At 43.2% G+C, this 20,630-nt stretch overlaps 1 protein-coding gene across 2 annotated transcripts in view; it reads right to left on the reverse strand.

Annotated features, from left to right (window-relative positions):
• The window catches only part of LOC118208131 (copine-5), a 213,697-nt gene that overhangs the window by 85,413 nt on the left and 107,654 nt on the right, over positions 1-20,630 (reverse strand). For both annotated transcript variants that reach the window (XM_035382495.1, XM_035382496.1), the window contains one exon: positions 2,225-2,288. In XM_035382495.1, coding sequence (XP_035238386.1) covers positions 2,225-2,288 — 64 coding nt within the window. The remainder of the gene's footprint in view (positions 1-2,224; positions 2,289-20,630) is intronic.

The raw sequence follows: 20,630 nt of genomic DNA on the forward strand, positions 1-20,630 counted from the left end.
ACGTCTATCACACCACATGTCTATCACACCCCTATCACGTGTATCACACCCCTATCACACCACACGTCTTTCACACCCCTATCACACCACATGTCTATCACACCCCTATCACAACACATGTTTATCACACCCCTATCACGTGTATCACACCCCTATCACACATCTGTCACCCCCTATCACATGTGTATCACACCCCTATCACACCACACGTCTATCACACCCCTATCACATGTGTATCACACCCATCACACATCTATCACACCCCTATCACACCACACGTCTATCACACCCCTATCACGTGTATCGCACCCTTATCACACCACACGTCTATCACACCCCTATCACATGTGTATCACACCCCTATCACACCACATGTCTATCACACCCCTATCACACCACACAGCTATCACATCCCTATCACATATGTATCACACCCCATCACACATCTATCACACCCCATCACATGTTTATTACATGCCTATCACATGTCTATGACACCCCATCATGTGTTTATCACACCCCTATCACACGTCTATCACACCCCTATCACATGCGTATCACACCCTTAACACGTCTATGACACCCCATCACGTGTTTATCACACACCTATCACATGTTTATCACACCCCTATCACAAATCTATCACACCCCTATCACATGTCTATCACACATCTATCACACCCCATCACATGTGTATCACACCCTTATCACATGTCTATCACACCACATGTCTATCACACCCCTATCACGTGTATCACACCCCTATCACACCACACGTCTTTCACACCCCTATCACACCACATGTCTATCACACCCCTATCACGTGTATCACACCCCTATCACAACACACGTTTATCACACCCCTATCACGTGTATCAAACCCCTATCACACATCTGTCACCCCCTATCACATGTGTATCACACCCCTATCACACCACACGTCTATCACACCCCTATCACACATCTATCACACCCCTATCACACCACACGTCTATCACACCCCTATCACGTGTATCGCACCCTTATCACACCACACGTCTATCACACCCCTATCACATGTGTATCACACCCCTATCACACCACATGTCTATCACACCCCTATCACACCACACAGCTATCACATCCCTATCACATATGTATCACACCCCATCACACATCTATCACACCCCATCACATGTTTATTACATGCCTATCACATGTCTATGACACCCCATCATGTGTTTATCACACCCCTATCACACGTCTATCACACCCCTATCACATGCGTATCACACCCTTAACACGTCTATGACACCCCATCACGTGTTTATCACACACCTATCACATGTTTATCACACCCCTATCACAAATCTATCACACCCCTATCACATGTCTATCACACATCTATCACACCCCTACCACATATTTATAACACCCCTATCACACGTCTATCACACCTCATCACATGTTTATCACACGCCTATCACATGTTTATCACACCCCATCACAAATCTATCACACCCCTATCACATGTCTATCACACCCCTACCACATATTTATAACACCCCTATCACATGTCTATCACACCTCATCACATGTTTATCACACGACTATCACATGTTTAACACACCCCATCACAAATCTATCACACGTCTATCACACCCCTATCACATGTTTATAATACCCCATCACACGTCTATCACCCCATCACGTTTATCACACGCCCATCATATGTGTATCACACCCTTATCACATGTCTATGACACCCCATCACGTGTTTATCACACCCCCATCACACTTCTATCACACCCCATCACACATCTATCACACCCCTATCACGTTTATAACACCCCTATCACACGTCTATCACACCACGTTCACATGTTTATCATGTCTATGTCACGTGTCTATGCTAATGGAATTTCCAGAGCTCTGACACTAACAGCCTAGTCTTACAGAAAAATAAACGGCCAGCACCTCTTTCCCGAGGCCTTATTTTGTATGTGCTGTACTGGCACCAGCCATCAGCCTCGCAAATCAAGCAGGACAGAGAAACAGTAATGAGCAAACGTGACGAGAAAAATCAATTAAAATGGGTCATCCAGGTTACAGCACAGTACAAGAGATTTACAGTTACCGTGCTGGAAAGCTGGCACCCTGAATCTGATGAGCCAGTCGAGTGAGAACAGTGCGATTTGGACAGACTGTCAGTCATGCACTGCCAAGCTAGGGAAGCAGTACTCACCCTGCAGTTCCCCAGCTCTTCAGCAGACAGAATGATGGAGCCACATTTCTTCCCCGGAATCCCACTGGGAAAAATACAGGAAAAGCAGCACACAGGAGTATTAAGATCACCGAAGGCAAGGCGATGTGCCAACACTGCAGCCGTCAGAGACAATACCCAAAAGTTTCTCATCATGAATAATAACCGGTACATTCATTATTAAAGCTACAACATTCACCCATTGGTGAGGTAACCTTCCATGCCTAAATATTAAAAGATTTAAAAAATGACTATATGATTCAAATGAACAGTTTTACTGACAAAAGGCTTGCACTACACACAAAAGCATTATTTTAAATGACAAATGGAACAATATATATCATAAAGGTAGGTGTATTAAATGCATAATTTATCATGTATGTGGTGGAAACCCTCAGTCAGACTGATCTATATCTGCAGCATTTTCATGTGCTATCTGTGGACATCAGAGGTGACAGACCCTGTGGCTCCCTAGGACCAGGGCTGGCTCCTTCTAGGGTATACGGAACTGTTGGATCATGACGAGCAATGCTAACTACATCAGTCAAGCGTAATCCAACAATGCTCCACTTGGGGATCAAACCAACATCCTCCTGGTCATAAGCTCATTGCTACCCTACCACACAGTCATTTTTCTAGGACAGTTACACAAACATGTTTATATTTTGAGCTAGATGTTCACAGGTCTTCAAAAAGGTACCTTCTTGTAATTGAAACACTGACTGGGTTTTGTTACACTTTTTATAAACTTGCAAAAAAAAAAAAAAAACCCCAAAAAAACTTGTTTTGCTATTTTCAGATCACAATGCCATAGGCTCTCTGGAAGAGACAGCTCAGATGACACTTATTGTTAGGGCTGACAAGAGAATAATGGAGAATATTCTGGAGATTAAGCGATAACAGGTGCTAGTTGCTCTGATCATTCAGAGTTCCCCAGTACTGTGACAGACGTCAAAATCTCACTTCAGTTCTGAGTGGAAATATATTTATTTTCTTATTTTTGGGATAATGGAATAAAGTGCAGCACAAGTTATTGCAGTAATTGTGCATAGAGAACAAATAAATGCTAAAGCGCCACATCCACATATTTTTGTTATGAAACAACTGGAGTCATGAAGGACTGCAGTACCTGCAGGTTTTTGTGGTTTCCTTTTAATTGGCATCCATTTTAAGCTGCAGATACCAGGTGTGTGGACTCCTGAGCCAATCAAATTTTAATTAAACACTTAAGTGCCAAAACACATCAAAACCCAGCAGACACTGTGACTTTCCAGGACTTGAGTTTTGCATCACAGTGGTAAATATAAGATATATTTCTAACCATCTGAACGATAGGGGCGTGAATGCTGTCAGAAACCAGAATAAAATGATGCCAACTACCAACAAACCTAGAGAGAAAATTGGTATTGTGGGCATGCCAGAACAGTGCATAATGTGCTGAAATTAATGAGGAAGACTGTGAAAGTGACAGCTCACACCTCAGGTCTGTGTATTCACACAATATGGATCTGCATTTCATTTAAATGATAGAATCCAATATGTTCAGTTGAATCAGACCTGTTGTTTACCCAGTAATAGCAGTTGTATTGGGGAAAAAAATCAACTAAAGGACTACCCAATTCCATGGGCCTCATTTATAAAAATGTTCTTAGATTTATACTTGAACTTAGTCTTAAGATCATTTCCGACGGTGTCCTTACGTTCAATTCATAAAAGATACTAGCATAAAAAAACCTTGCTTACGCAGGTTCTAAGAAGCCCATTTGTAACTTACGCACCTGTGATCTATAAATCTCAAATTAACTTAAAATTGACGGCACCTGAGCGTGCCTTACAATCAGCGATTTCCCCTTATGTAATGCTGGCACAAATGAGGGTTTAGTTAGGAATAACCATGGACCAAAAGAGAAAAGCAAACTTTCTGGAAGACGAGATCACGGCGATGGTAGAGGAGATTGAAGACAGGCAACACGTATTATTCGGTGGACTAAATAGTGGGTTGACAAACAAAGCCAAACAGGTAGCCTGGGAGTGTGTTGCTGCTGCAGTGAACCAGGTGGGGCAGCAAAAAGCTAATGCAAAGTTCACCACAGGCTTGGACGCATATGCATCCCAAACTGCAATACCCCTAGATGACCAGCAGGAAAATCACTTGCGTCAAGTCTAGACTTTGCATAGAGATAAGATCATTTCCACGTCAAAGTAAGGTTTTATAAATAACTACTAATATGTGGTTTTCTGCGTAAGTCATACTTAGTCCGTTTGATAAATGAGGCCCCAAGTCTCTAAATATGGGCAGGTATTGGTGGACATAATAGTACTTTATGTAGGTACTCAATAAGACCAAACTTCAGTACTTGATGTCAAGTATCCAATATGGTTGAGCTTCAGTGCTTTATGCTAAGTATTAAATATGACCAAGCACCCTTACTTTATGCTAAGTATTAAATATGACCAAGCACCCTTACTTTATGCTAAATATTAAATATGACCAAGCATGCTTACTTTATGCTAAGTATTAAATATGGTCAAGCTTCAGTACTTGATGCAAAGTACTCAATATGACCAAGCTTCAGTGCTGTACGCTCAGTACTCAATACGAAAAGCTTCAGAATTTTATGCCAGGTACTCCAAATGACCGAACTTCAGTACTTTACGCCAAGCATAAATAAATAAATCATACTTCCTCTCACAAACACCATCATACTCTCTCACACACACCACTATATCCTCTCACATACACCATGATACTCTCTCACACACACCATTATACTCTCTTACACATACCATTATACTCTCTCAGAACACACCACCATAGAGAACAGTAGTGTGTGAGACAGAATGATTATATGTGCGAGACTATAGTAATATGCGTGAGAGAGTATGATTGTCAGTATACAAGAGAATACTAGTATGTGTGAGAGAGTTTTATTTTCTGTGTGCGAGAGAATACTAGTATGTGTGAGAGAGTTTGATTGTCTGGCAGGTGGGCAGGTGCGTCCCCAGGTTGATAAGACAGCAGCTATTGCGGCCTGCCTACGACGCAAGACAAAAAAAAGAGGTTAGACGGTTCTCGGGACTGGCAGGTTACGATAGATTTATTCCAGCTTTCTCTTAGCTGACCAGTCCTCTGACCGATCTGACCTGTAAGGGTGCCTCAGATCCGGCCAGTGGATGGAGCAGTGCCAGCAGGCATTTGAGAGGGTAAAACAGGCTCCCTGTCGTGAACCGCTCCTCTATACGCTTAACTTTGCTCTCCCTTTTTGTCTGCTTACGGACGCATCGAGCAGCGGGCTGGGGGCTGTATTGACCCAGGAGGTTGAGGGGGTCAACCGCCCTGTGCTGTACATTAGCCGGAAGCTGTCACAGCGGGAGGCGAAGTACAGCACTGTGGTTAAGGAGTGTCTGGCCACCAAGTGGGCGGTCGGCGCTCTCCGCTATCATCTCCTGGGATGCCCTTTCACCCTCTGTTCGGACCACGCGCCCCTTCAGTGGCACCACCGCATGAAAGATACCAACTCGCGGATCACTCGTTGGTATCTGGCATCACAACCATATAAGTTCAAGGTGATCCATAGCCCGAGGGCTCATATGGGGGTGGCTGACTTCCTCTCCCGCTTGGTGGGGGGGGGGGGGGGGTGGTTGGCTGGTGGCCGGACGGTTCCCTGGCCTAAGTTGGGCAGTAGGGGTATGTGGAGCGGTGGTGTGGTTAGGGTGCCATCTGCAGGCGGAGATGGAGGGGTTTAGCTAGTTTGCAATCACAGCTGTTGACAATGTTTTTGATTGCTAACCCTTTTTCTGCTTTTGTTAGCAGGGAGACCCGGAAGCTGGAATGAGATGCACACAGGAGCTATATCGCGTATTCCCTTTGCCTATAGTGTGTTGTTTGTTTGTTTGTAAGTACGTCACTAATGAACGCTCAGTAAAGCCTGTGTGCGTCGAAAACTGAGAACTACCTGGTTTGTGGAGAGAGGAACAACCAGACTTTGCTCCATCGCACTTTCTGGAACAGCAGTGAAAGTGGTGGTCACAACACTTGCTTGTTGTCAGTGATCGTACTGCACCTGAGCCCGCGTCAGCTGGTCACAACAGAATCACAGAGTGTGTGCCACAGATTTTATTTTATTTATTTTTTGGCTTTACCATTTCGTTTGGATTTGCCAGCCTTGTTCGATGAGGTTTTTTCGAACATAAAAATTCATAATGAGAACAAGCAGTTCAACCCATCTAGCCTTGCTGTTTACCTATTGTGCAGAAAAAGCCCAGCGCTGCCTTAAGCTTGGACTTGAACATCCCAAGAGGCTGTATTACTTAACCTGATCCGTTGGTCAAGGCTGACAATTCAGTGAATGAAACATACTTCCTGTTATCCAGGCAGAATCCCTTCATTACATGCACATTTAACAGTTTTATGCATAGATCTCTTTGTCATTGAAACTCAATAAATGTATTTTTCAGGTGTCACAATACAATATTCAAAATGGGGAGGCATTTGGTTTTAATGTTTTATTTATTAGATTATTAAACCTGTATACTTTAAATATGGTCATAGCTCTCTGACTTGGCATTGATGGTGCAGCTCAAAAGGGAGTTCCCTTGTTCCCCCATTAAAATATATATCTTTCACACTTTGTCACAATTTGAGTCTTTTATTTTCAATTTTTAAATTATTTAAATCATTTCCTCTATTGCTGGCTTTTGGTTTAACAATGAATAAATTATTTTTAAAGTTGTCTTAGCACATTGTGTGAACCTGAAAAGAAGCCCAGAATAAAGCTCTTATTATCATTAGTATTGTTATTCCGCTTCCCTTCTGTGTCCCAGAAGAAGCCAATGGTTTATAAAGGTCAGAGGGGAGCAGCAACTGGAGACACAATCCCCCCACCCCCCCACCCCCCCACCCCCCTACCACTCTGGCTGCTCTGGAGGAACAGCTTGCAGCGGGTTCGCCGAGTTGCTACTTGTGGGAGACTGTGGTGGCATTACCGGCAAATGTTTGGGGGGTCCTGCTGCGCTTCCTCCCACCCTTCTAGACACAAGCTTCTCCTTCGCCATGAAATGAGAGAAACTGCGCAGGCCCCACCCACCAGCTGTGCAGCATATAAACAAAGCGTGCCCCATCCTCCTGCCAGGGCCGGTTCTAGGCTGAGTTGATACAGGCGGTTGCCTAGGGCACCATCTGTAAGAGGGGGAGGGGCACCAACCATCTGGGGGGCAGCAAATGAAAGGAAAAATGTGGAAACGGGACATGTTGCGTTCATCATAGAATCTTCTTAATTTGCCAAGTATGTTTACACATGCAAGGAATTTGACTCCGGTTTAGTGGCTCTCAATGTCCTTACACAAAAGAAAGAGAGTAAGAACACAACAATCTTCAGAGACATACACAAGGAATGACTATATACAGGCGAAACCATTCCTATGAGCTATAAACAGGATACAAATAGTGAAAAGGAGTGAAGAGAAAAATATTAAATGGTAACAAAAAAGAAAAATGACGTTACTTTATATACATATAGTTGCTGGTTATGTACAGTATGTACAACCTGTTCAGATATACAAAAGTGAGTGAAATGTATTGCGCATTTTGTATTTTAGACTAAAATAAGTATAGTCTGGGAACCCCCCTCAAACCCGCTCTGCAACCACTACCCCCCACCCCACAACTGCTATCTAACCTTCCTCCACTCCTCCAGTTTGTGATCACTATCTATCTCTCATACCGCCTCCCCCTTCCCGGAAAAATGGGGTACAAATGCTGTAGCCAGCCGTGCTTCCAGCTATGCAGTGTGCAATCAGAGCAGGCTCAACACTCCAGCTATGCAGTGTCCGATCAGTGCAGGCTCTACACTCCAGCTATGCAGTGTCCGATCAGAGAAGGCTCCACACTCCAGCTATGCAGTGTCCGATCAGAGAAGGCTCCACACTCCAGCTATGCAGTGTCCGATCAGAGAAGGCTCCACACTCCAGCTATGCAGTGTCCGATCAGAGAAGGCTCCACACTCCAGCTATGCAGTGTCCGATCAGAGCAGGCTCTACACTCCAGATGTGCAGTGTTCTGTCAGAACATGTCCTGCTTCTAGCAATACAGTGTCTAATCCGAGCAGGCCCCACCTCCAGCTATGCAGTGTCCAATCAGAGCAGGCCCTGCGCTCCAGCTATGCAGTGTCCAATCAGAACATGCTCTGCGCTCCAGCTATGCAGTGTCCAATCAGAACATGCTCTGCGCTCCAGCTATGCAGTGTCCAATCAGAACATGCTCTATGCTCCAGCTATGCAGTGTCCAATCAGAACATGCTCTATGCTCCAGCTATGCAGTGTCCAATCAGAGCAACCCCTTCCTCCAGCTATGCAGTGTCCAATCAGAACAGGCTCTGCGCTCCAGCTATGCAGAGTCCAGTCGGAACATGCTTTAAGCTCCAGCTACGCGGAGTCCAATCAGACAGCTCTATGCTCCAGCTATGCAGCATCTGAACAGAACAGACCCTCCCCATCAGCTGTCAGTCAGGACATGCCCTGCACCCCAGCAGTGCTGCTGACCCCCGTGGCCAGAGGTGAGAGGAGAGTGAGTCATTCCTCTGCCGCACTGTGGGGCGCCATTTTCTCGAACAAAAGCTCTACCAAAAGAAAAGAGAGAGACGATAAATCTCACCACGTCGAGCTGGCGAGAGCTTTCCCCCATTCTTGGTATTTAATAGGGGGTGTTAAACGTGAGACTCCTCTCACGCCTGCCAATTCTATCATCAAAAGGTCAGGCCTATAGAAAAAGACTCCTGCAGCAGGACCTCAGTCTATAGCGATCGATCCAACGTGACATTTCACTTTGAAGACGCTTTTGTCTCCTTAAAAGGGAGCCATTGTTGAATAGGTGCACAGGGAGTAGGTATGAGTAAGTTGCAGGTTGAGAAGGTGGAGATGTACAGTAGCTTTGCACTGAGGAGGCATTGAACTGGACATACAGACACTTCCCACTTTCTGTCCCAAATCACTGGCAGCTATAGCACCATAACTCAAACGCCCTGTAAAAGCCTCATTCCTGCCCCCTGTTTTAACCTTCACCATACACACACCCTGAGACCTATAGTGGCCATATATCTATCCCTTCAATATATGCCGTTAAGTCTGAAAGAGGCATCTTTTAATGTCTGCTCTAATAACATCTACGTTGCTGACCCTGGAACCTCGCTCTCAGGGGAAGTCAAAAGACAGCTGACTGTTCGGTGATTTGCTACACCTTCCCTTCTCACATGGGTCACTGCACAGCAAAGAGACAGTCCATCACCTCCAATATCTCTCTGCACGTCTATCTGTCAATAAAGAGCAATTATGCAGCCCGAGTCTCCTCCGATCACATCTCGCGCTGGGCCATATCTGCAACAAATACTCAATCTGCAATAATCTTTAACCCTTTAGACACAAGAAAAATTCCTGCAGAATTTTTGATTCCTGCTGAAAATTTTGAAAGGAAGATATATTTTTTTAACCAGAATTATGATAGAATCCACAGGCACTGTAAGGTTGTTTTCAAATTTTTACCAGCATATAATGTTAAATTATGTTGAACAAGGTATGGGGAGTATTTGTGTGTGTGTGTGTGTGTGTGTGTGTGTGCACGCATGTGCGTGTGTTTGTGCGTGTGTGTACGCAAATGCGTGTGTGTGTGTGTGCGCCTGTGTGGGTGTGTGTGCGTGTGTGCCTGTGTGTGTGCGTGCACCTGTGTGTGTGTGCCTGTGTGTGTGTGCACGCCTGTGTGTGTGTGTGTGTGCGTGCACCTGTGTGTACCTGTGTATGTGTGTGTGCGTGTGTGTGTGTGCGTCTGTGTGTGTGGGTGTGTGTGTGCGCCTGTGTAGGGGCAGAGTTGCTGCCAGTCTGGACTCCCTGCCTTTGACCTGACTGATCCCTCTCTGTGCTCAGAAAATGCTGAGACATTCTGTCCCTTCCCAACCTCATCTTTACACTCCCTACACCACACAGCAGCACTGAGCTCACATCTATCCACCCCATCTTTACACCATTTCACCTCTGCACTCTCTCTACACCACACAGCAGCACTGAGCTCACATCTATCACCCCATCTTTACAACATTTCACCTCTGCGCCCTCTCTACACCACACAGCAGCACTGAGCTCACATTTATCCACACCATCTTTACACCATTTCACCTCTGCACTCTCTCTACAGTACACAGCAGCACTGAGCTCACATCTGTCCACCCCATCTTTACACCATTTCACCTCTGAGCTCTCTCTACACCACATAGCAGCACTGAGGTCACATCTATCACCCCATCTTTACACCATTTCACCTCTGAGCTCTCTCTACACCACACAGCAGCACTGAGCTCACATCTATCCACACCATTTTTACAGGATCTTTTACCCACCTTTTTACCATTAAGTCACAGATGGGTAGAAAAACGGTAATCTAAGCTGGCATGCCCAGCCCCCTGCCCTCTCTGAAATAATGCAATGGGTATATGAGAAACCAATGTTATGTAACCTCTTGAATTCAACTCATTCAAACATGTCTTCAGTCAGCAGTGTGATCCCCATAGAGGCAGACAGGGAACACTCAACTACAGTGATGAAACCTCTTGAAATTAGCTGTCCGGCATGCCAAAGCAACCGATGGTGCTCCTTCAAGTGCAGCCCCGATTTATTTACTATCAATATGGCCATCACTAATGCAGATTGACTGAGCCTCCATGCCCCCAGTTATTGATTGCCCCCAACTGAACGTTATATTTTCCTATTGGCTGCTACTCACACAATGCCATGCTCAACACGGAAAGCTATTGACTAATGGCAACTCAATCATGAATAGAGTACAGTCACCGTGTCAACAGTTTAAAAATTGATAAATAAACAACTAAATGAAGGTACTAATGTCTGCAGCTTGTATATCAGTGAAAGTCATGAAAATTCAGCTCTCTGCTTCACACTATATTAGCGCTGTTGAGAATCTCAGTGGTGCAGTTAGGCTTGCACACTGCCACAGCGCCAAATTAATTGTACATCCAGAGGCCCTGTGGAACGGCGAGCCAAAAAAAAAAAGGCAGGAACTGATGGACACAATACTACAGCACCCTGTGTGGGCAGGAAGGACTGTCGGCTTCTAGGCCAGAGGTGGGCAAGGAGGGCTGCATCTCTTTCTGATTTTCAGGGCATTTTCTGCTCTTAAGCATTGAATTTTTAAGCGGTTAATTTATTGATAAGGCCATAAAAGATAACTGTAACCTAGCGCAGCGCTGTCGCAGGTGACCCTGTGTTGGTGTGTACAGCTGATCAGCTGAGTCTGAGTGATTGGTGAAAACAAAAGCCTCCATACATCCCCCAGTCCACCACTGTTCAGGAATTATTCAAATCAATTTGTATGGAGACTCAGTTGCTGCCAGGGAAGATTATTTTAAACTACAATGTTATGCAGACTGTATTATTAAAATGTTAAACAACACAAGGGCTCAATCGGTTAGAAACTGCTTAAGGATGTTTAAAACTTTACAATAACTTTAATTTCAGAGCTGCACGCAAAATTTACACAAAAACCACAATGCACACACTCACTCCTGGTGTTTTCCAGGCCAGCAGAAGTGATGTTTCTCAGTAGGACTGATACTAATTAAAACCAGAATCCAAACTGCTGTTCCTTCAGACCGCAAGTGCGTTCCTCCCACAGCTTGATTAACCCCAACATGGTTCTCTCTGCCAAGAAAGCCTGGATAATTAACCAACCCTCAGAGAAAAACTGAGAAAACAAAAAATGGCTAATGAATAAGGAATATTTTTACATTCTAATCACGCAGAAATGAATGTGAGAAGGGAGGGGTGATGGGGGAAGGGGAAAAGAACTCAACCCTAGCTTTCCTGGCTCAAGGCAATTTGACTTTGGACCACACAGGTCATGCAGTTTTAATTTATGCAAGAGCACAGGCACATCGATTTATCAGATCACGCAAGCCCCCTTCAGAAGCTTCTAGAATTGATGGATGTGCGTGTTCAACCAGGGTGACAGTCGACGGGACGTTCAGGAGCACATGTATGAGGGAAATGGACACTGAACAACCAGTGGTCTCTGCACATGCCAATATTACCCAGAAGGGAAAAAAGTATAATGTATAATGCATAAAAAAGAAACTCATATAATCCATTTTCTCAGTCAAATCTATAATGGTGCAAATGCAGTACCGCACCAACAGTAGACCCAACACAAATCTTAAGACATTTTAGGCTTTTTGAGCCTTCTAAAAAAACATTCTAACCTCCATTGTAACCCAACCTTCCGGGTGATGATCACATTTTGTATGAAATAAAGCCATGCACAGTGCCCTGCAAAATATGGTAATGGCAAAGTGAAGTTTATTTTTGCTATAGACTTCAGGCATTTGGATCTGAACTCAAAAGATGAATATGAGTACAGACAATACAATACAATATAATACAAATCATCACTATGATGGATTACAAAACCAAAGGGTATAAAATATTGTAGCATGCTTGTTTAAATAGCATGCTTGTATGTTGGTGAAATGCATAATAACATGTCTGTTTATGAGGCTCTATTTAGGCAATATGTATTTATAGAATACAGTGAAGTGCATATTTGGACAGAGACACAATTTTTGTTGTTTTGACTCTGTACTACAATACATTGGATTTGAAATGAAACAATGAATACGAGGTTAAAGTGCAGACTCTCAGCTTTAATCAAAGGGTATTTATGTCAATATTGGGTAATCCGTGCAGGAATTACAGCCCTTTTAATACACAGCCAACCCATTTTAAAAGAGTAAAAGTAATTGGACCAAATTAACATAATCTCAATAGTGTCAGGAAGTCAGCCTGATTCTCCATTGTGTTCCTGTTTCTTTTTTATTTATTTCATTTTTATTATTATTTTCGGTTTACTTTGTTCCGTTTGCGTGTTTGCTTTCTGTGTTCGTGTGAGTGCTTGGGTGTGCGTTGGTTTATTTTTCCCCCCCTTAGGTTCCTGGTTCCTGCCCACGCTCCGCCCCAGCCCCGCCTGCTCACCTCATCATCAATCAAGCCTCTCCAGCCATCTTCACCTGCGTCTCATCATCCACTTATCACTGTTGCTATTTAGCTTCTGTTAGCCCTTTAGTTTTTGCCAGATTGGGCCTCTGTTCTTCTCAGTTGCCGTTCGAGCCTTTCTTGTGTGTTGTGGTATCTCCGGTTTTGACTTTTTGCCTGTTCCTGTCGACTACGAGTTTAGCCTGCCTGCTCTGTTCCTTGATTCAGATTTTCGACTCTCGCCTGTTTTCTCTGACCTGTTCTCGGCTCCTGTTTTTGTACCTCTGCCTGATTGTTTTGGTTTCCTGGATTTCGACCCGTGCCTGTACCCCGACTACGAGACTGTCTCTGATTCTGTACTTACCTTGGAAATAAATCGCCACGTCTTTTCTAACTCTGGTCTGCTTCTGAGTCCAACCCCAGACCCTGACAAATAGCACTTGTATGCCACTTTTTACAGAGACCTGTCACAGTCCCAGTGACAACCATACACGCCCAAGCCATGTTTCACAGATTAAGGAGGGGGGGGGGGGGGGTGCTTTGGATCATGAGCAGTTCTTTTCTTTCTCCACACTTTTCTTTCTCCACACTTTTCTTTTTCCATCACATTAGTACTTTGTTCCAGAACACTATTACTTTTTCTTGTACTTCTTAGCAAACTCTAACATGGCCATTCTGTTCTAGGGGTTTACCAGTAGTATGCATCTTGCAGTGAACCCTCTGAAGCAATGCTAGTGTAGTCTTCTCTTTATGGTAGTCTTTGACAGATCTACTGCATGCCTACATCCTTTAGAATGTTCTTCATCTGTTCGGCAAAGGGGGTTTTCTTCACAATTGAAAGTATTTGTTGGTCATCCAGTACAGTGGTCTTCTGTGGTCTACCAGATTGTTTGCTATTGCTGAGCTCACCAGTGCATTCTTGCTTCAGGATAATGTATTAAAGTACATCATAAGGCATTATTAATTCAGCCATTATATGTGTGTGCCTCATATCCACTCTTATACAAGGCATTCTGACGTATAGCTGCTTGTGATATTTAAATTGATAAGTTCTTGGTAGTCTTCATTTGAATAATTACTTTAAATAAATACCCAGCTAAATTTAGAAAACGAGCAAGCAAATTGTCACAAAAACACAGTAATTTTCCCCCTTAATGTGTACTTGTAACATGTAAAGGGCGATAATATGGTACGTGGGTGGTTACAAAACCAAAGTAAGCAGTTTAGCAATTACACGATTTTTCACTGGGGATTTTAATGTATCAATAATGCATTATTAGTGTGCAGTAATGAGACATTAATGCAACATTTACACATTCATTTAAAAGAAATCTCCCAAAATGATGATGATATGTTATGTGACAGAGGGGGAAGGTGTCAGACTGGAAAGAGACACCAAAACATCAAATTATCAACAGGCCCTGCTGAATGTGGCCATGCAGAAAGCCATTAGTGAGCATCTAATTTCACAGACATTTGCTGCATGACTTGAATGGATGTGTTCATGCTGCCATGATAGAAGTGCTCAGCAGCCTAATAAGATGCCTTGGAATGGCCATTAACTCCAATGCATTTGAGTCAAAGGCCATTTTCCCCTCAGGGTAGTGAAACTAAAATACCCAAACCTCCATCACTACACAAACAGTCCTGTGCCACCATCTGCAAAGGATTCTGGGAAGCTAGTGACTTTGCCTATCATCATTTCATTAACTACTGTTAGATTTAGAATAGATCCACACATTTTTTTTTTAAGATGAACTAAAAGATTCAAATATTACAGTATTTTGTATAAGTGAAATGGTGTTGTTTATATAACTATTTTAGTGTCATTACAGATCTACAAGCTAACAAGAGGAAAACTACCAATCAGAGTCAATATTTTCAGCTAAGCTATTAGCAAGTACTTAACTTGTGGCAGCAAATAAACTATACATTTTAAATAGAAATGGATTCTGCCAAAGACAGAGCACAGGAGGTGTGTTACCTTGTGCTGTTATTGAACTAATTGCAACTCTCAAGTGAACAGAAAAACAAATTGATTAAGTCTGTACTCCGAGTGATCTGAAAACAAAAGAGAGCTGAGGAAGAACCAATCAGGATACGTCATGCAGAACCTGTATATTCGCCTGGGTTTAGTGCTCACTGGTTTCTCTTTCAAGTTGTCGTCTGACTCACACACCTTTAACTGGCAGATTGGTAATGATCTCTTATAAAAAGGCAACATTCTGGTCTCGGTTAGAGCTGTCTTTATGCTTGAATCCTGGACAATCTGAAGGACTCTACCCAAAAGGCACAGGTTTAATGAGCGTGATATTTCAGGACCCCTGTGATTATCATTCTCCCCTCCTTACCGAACTCACACCAACACAAGCATACATGTGGTTTAGCATCACATAACCTTTAAAACTGAAAATTCCTGACTGGATAGATCACAAACAGAACAGGTTTGGTATTACTCCAGGACTACGCAGGAGCTGTCAGAAAACATGAATTATGCCAGCCAAAGTAAAATAAAAAATGAAATAAAATAAATAAATACCATCTGACGGTAACATCACAACATGAAGAAATTGGAACACTTCAGTTATGCCAAGCTGGCACTGTGGAGCCGGTGGCAGCAGAGACCCAGCCTGCTTTTATTACCCAGATCTGGTGAGACTGTGCCACTAATCAAATAAAAGAGCATATTCATCCTACTGCGGAGCGGTGGGGAGCTGGGGGGGGGGGGGGGGGTGGCAGGGATTCCGTTTTTGCTGAGCAGTTACGAAACGTTCAAGGGTGTACTTCGAAGGGCAGTGACCTGCATGTGGAGCACGTCTGTGGGCTCATGCTGAGAAATAGGAACTCTTAAAAATAACAGCCGCACGCGACTGACATGGGCACCGTCACGTCTGCTGTGATGACGCATTCACCCTTTGAAAGTCTACAGCCATTATTTTAAAGAGGCTTATTATTACTATTGCAACCAATTACTTTAACAGGTGCTTTGGAGCAGTTTTTAAAATATTATAATGTTACCTCTTAGGTACACTTTCATAGAAAAGCTGGGATCACTGAGCGGAGATGCAAGACATTCCTCATAACCAGGCCCTAGTGTGTGGCTTATGAACGGAAACCCAAACACTGCACTCAATATGCAGGCCCATAACTAAAACTCTGTCTGCCATTAGTCTTCAGAAGCAAATATCCATTTATTCAGCATTTCAACAAATGGGAATAACAGGAAAACTTAGTTCTTTCCAATGTGTGACAGACAGGCAGAAAAATGAACAGCTTTCCAAGCTTTCCATCAGTGGTGCGCTTCAAACAAGCAGCTTTAAACACAGGCCGAATCCTGGAAAGAGCCAGGCACAACAGACACCTCCCTTTGGATGAAGGAGTGAGCTCAGAACTTATCAAAAGGAACTCAGCCATTTGGTAGAAGGTTCCACGGCCGTCCATGCAATATGGCTTTGATCCAGTAAAACAGGTATGAAAAAAGAGGGCCATAGGTATTTCTGGATTTCATGTCAAATTCTGCTCTTACAGTGTCTGACGGCTTGTTTTCTTAATAAACTGTGACCTCTTTTCTGAGTGGACCAGCATTGGTCTAGCATATTAGTGAATTGAACAAAAGTAATTGACAGAAACAAAACCCCGCATACACACCGGCCCGCCAGGAACAGAACTGCCGATGGCAGCAATAAAGCAATGACCGCTACCCAGAAGTCCTATGGAGAGTGACCACACATACACAAACACACTGCTCACCCATATACCCTAACAGGACTGTGAACCATGGAAGGCTCCCTGCCGAGGGAGAGGGGGAGGGGGTGGGGGGGAGAGAGAGAGAGAGAGATCGATATCGATCTGGCCAGTCTTTTGCAATCCTGACATGCAGTGAATGAAGAATGTGCCGGAAGTAAGCACAGGGTATTAGGCAGAGGCAGTTACTTGCTATATGGTGTGATAAATGTCCCTGACTGCCACAGCTGATCAAGCAACTTCTCTGTTTTTCCAGGTACAGAAAATTTAGATCCTATGTAGTCTCCCCTCAGGAAATGAGAAATGGGTCTCCTACGACCACCAATCATGGGACCCCAACAATGCCCAGATCTGACAGACTTTCTGCCTCGTAAATCACCTTTACTAATTTAACCATCTGACAAAAAAGCCGTAGATTAACCAAGAGGATTCTGTCCAGGTGCCCTACATTCATGCGCCCAATCCCAGCATCCAGTGCATTTACAGCCACAGTTTCAGGAGCTTGAGGCAAAAATACATTCCGAGAAGTCACTCTGGACCCTCCCCTGGAAAAGGGATCTTCTGGGAGTACAATACTGTGCCTGAATGATGAGACATGGACTTACGAGCGATTGACTGGTTTTTTCTTCACAATTGGCAGTGGTGGTAAGTAACAAAATACACGTACTTTGTTACTGTACTTAAGTAGGATATTGGCGACTTTGTACTTTTGCTGAGTATAAACAATATTAGCCACATTCACTTTCAAAATTATTTTGCTGGCTGATGAAGGGTGATTCCGCCATCTATAGGGCATTGTATTATTAGGCGAGAAGTAGTACAGGTAGGACTTAATAGAGATTGTGTGCCATCATGTACACCAACTATGTATGGTGTACACTAACTTGACTTGCCCTCGCATCTACGCTGCACAGCGCCAACATTAGTGCATTGGCTAGCAAATCTCATTCTGTGCCTGCATAGCAGCTAAAACTCTCTGATTGTAGCTATATGCTAAAGTCAGTAGCCAGAGACTTCGAAAGGGCAGAAGCAGGGATGGCTGCAGAGAGCGACGACGAACCCACCATTTCCAGTGCCAGTGCACTGACGACCACCCATGGACTTATTTAAATGAAATGTTAGCATACAAAACGACTCAAACAAGATGACGTGTCTACTTTGTTTGCCAACACTCAGGGAAATAAGTGGCATCAAATTTGAGGACGCACATCCAGGTAAGCTAAATAATGTTGGCATACTTCTTATCATGCTTAACCCAAGATGAACTAAGCTAGCTAGCTAGTTAACGTTAGCAGGATTAGCCAAGTGTTTGCTGCTGCTGTCTGTAACCATGAAGATTTTTTGAATGGAGATTCCCATGGGATTTGCTACAACACATTAAGTTAATCAGTGATTGTCCTTAACATACAGCACATTCATTGATGACGATACATTTTTTAACTTACAGTAGCGCAAACATTAACTAGCTAAAGGTTGAGACAACACCAGGCTCTCAACTATTAGCTAGCTAACATTAGGTTAACATTACATTTGCGTGGACTCAAAGAAATTAATCATAATCTTGCCACAACCTGCCTTACCTTGTTGGAGGGCACATGAAGAGTGAATGTGCAGTCAGTGGCTTGGGTCGGGCACGCGTATGACTGTCATACCAATTCATTTAGCAAGGGCAAAAAGGAAGTGGCTCTAAAGGTAGGCCCTTAAAATACAGCCACAGGTGCCAATTAACTCCCAATTAACTCCCAATTATGACAATTAGCCAATCAGAAACTTCTAAAAAGTTATTACATCAATTTCAGGAATTTTCCAGACTGTTTAAAGAGAGAGTCAACTTAGTGTATGTAAACTTTTGACCTACTGGAATTCTGATATAGTTAATTAAAGATGAAATAAATATTTCTCTTAGCTATTATTTTGAAATGACCTCTTATGGAAATAAAGTGGATACCCTAATACTTAACAGACTTAACCTAAGACTTAACACAGGAAATGTATGGTTGAGTGAAAAATTGAGTTTGAATGTCTTTAGCCTAGGCCAGGGGTGGGCAATTCCAGTCCTGGAGGGCTGGTGTGTTTGCAGGTTTTTTTCCCCCACCAATTACTCTGGCTAAATGAGCTAATTGGCTTTATACACCAACACTGGTTCACTCGTAGATTAGATCTCAGTAAAATGTCTTGTATACAGACACAGCAGCAGTCTTCGGCTGTCATTCATGCGCTTATCAAGAAATGTGGCTAAAATGCCAGATGGCGTAAACGTTTGGGGTAATTAAGCAATTAAGGCCAGAAGTTGACTGGAAAACCAGAAACAGATACGGCCCTCATTGCCCACCCCTGGCCTAGGTGTACGTAAACTTTTGGCCCCAACTGTAGCTCCCATCTCGGGGTAAACAGAGAAGGCACTAGAGTATTCAAACGTGCCTGCCCCCTTTTTCACCTGGCAATGTGGCACCTTACGTCTTTACGCTATACAGAGATGTTAGATCAGAGACGTTGTATAAAATGGTTGGTTTTGTTTTATTGCAAAATGTTTTGTTTTTTTCAAATTGCACTTTTGACAACTTGAGTACATTAAAACCGTGATACTTGGAGACTCAAGTTTTATTTTAAATAGGTCACTTGCACTTCTACTTGAGTAATTATTTTATGGTTGTATCTTTACTTTAACTCAAGTATAATATTTGAGTACTTTTACCACCACTGACAAACAGTCAATGATCACCACATTACTGAATTGAAATCCTTGTGTTTGATTTGAAAAAGGAGCAGTTGTAATCAAAACATCAAAGTAAATGGTAAATTCAAGGGGTTGTACTACACATCAAGAGGCCATATAGGAGAAAGCCTTTCTTTTTCCCCTTCTCTCACTCCCTCTGTATAATACAATCACATATCCTCAATTCTGCAGAAGGTGTATGAGAATATTATAAATGTTACAAATGTTATCTGTAAAATGATACACAAAGATATACAAACCTGGTGCGGAGGCAAGCTTGTTTTTTGAAACCATAAGATAACAAGCATTATACCGTTTCATTTTCAGTTTTTAGTTCATCCTACCCACCCCTTGAAGATCCCTGAAAAATAAAAAAGGTGCTTTCATTAACGTTAGCCATCCTGCCAAATATTTGAAGCTCACAGTGAGACTTGGGCAGTCACCCAATTTCCTTCACGTCCTTCGGTATTGGGTTTTTAAGAGTTTAATTTTATTTTCACTTCAAAGCATTTACTTGCTGTAAACAATTAAACTAGAGGTGGGAAAACTCTGTAGGGTAAAATGACCTTGGCTCAGTGATCTGACTGATAGGTTTCAGTTTAGTGCTTTTATCAGGGTTTCGCTCAGCGTTGGGGTTTTCTTAGAGTTTAGCTCAGTGCTGGGTTTGGTTCAATGTTGGGTTTGATAGGGTTTATATCTCAGTGCTGGGTTTGAAAGAGATTGAGTGAATGCTGGATTTGACAGGGTTTGGCTCAGTGCTGAGTTTGATAGGGTTTGGCTCAGTGCTGGGTTTGATAGGGTTTGGCTCAGTGCTGGGTTTGATAGGGTTTGGCTCAGTGCTGGGTTTGATAGGGTTTGGCTCGGTGCTGGGTTTGATAGGGTTTGGCTTAGTGCTGGGTT

Source organism: Anguilla anguilla, chromosome 11 (genome assembly GCF_013347855.1).
Source record: "Anguilla anguilla isolate fAngAng1 chromosome 11, fAngAng1.pri, whole genome shotgun sequence".
Lineage (NCBI taxonomy): Eukaryota > Metazoa > Chordata > Actinopteri > Anguilliformes > Anguillidae > Anguilla > Anguilla anguilla.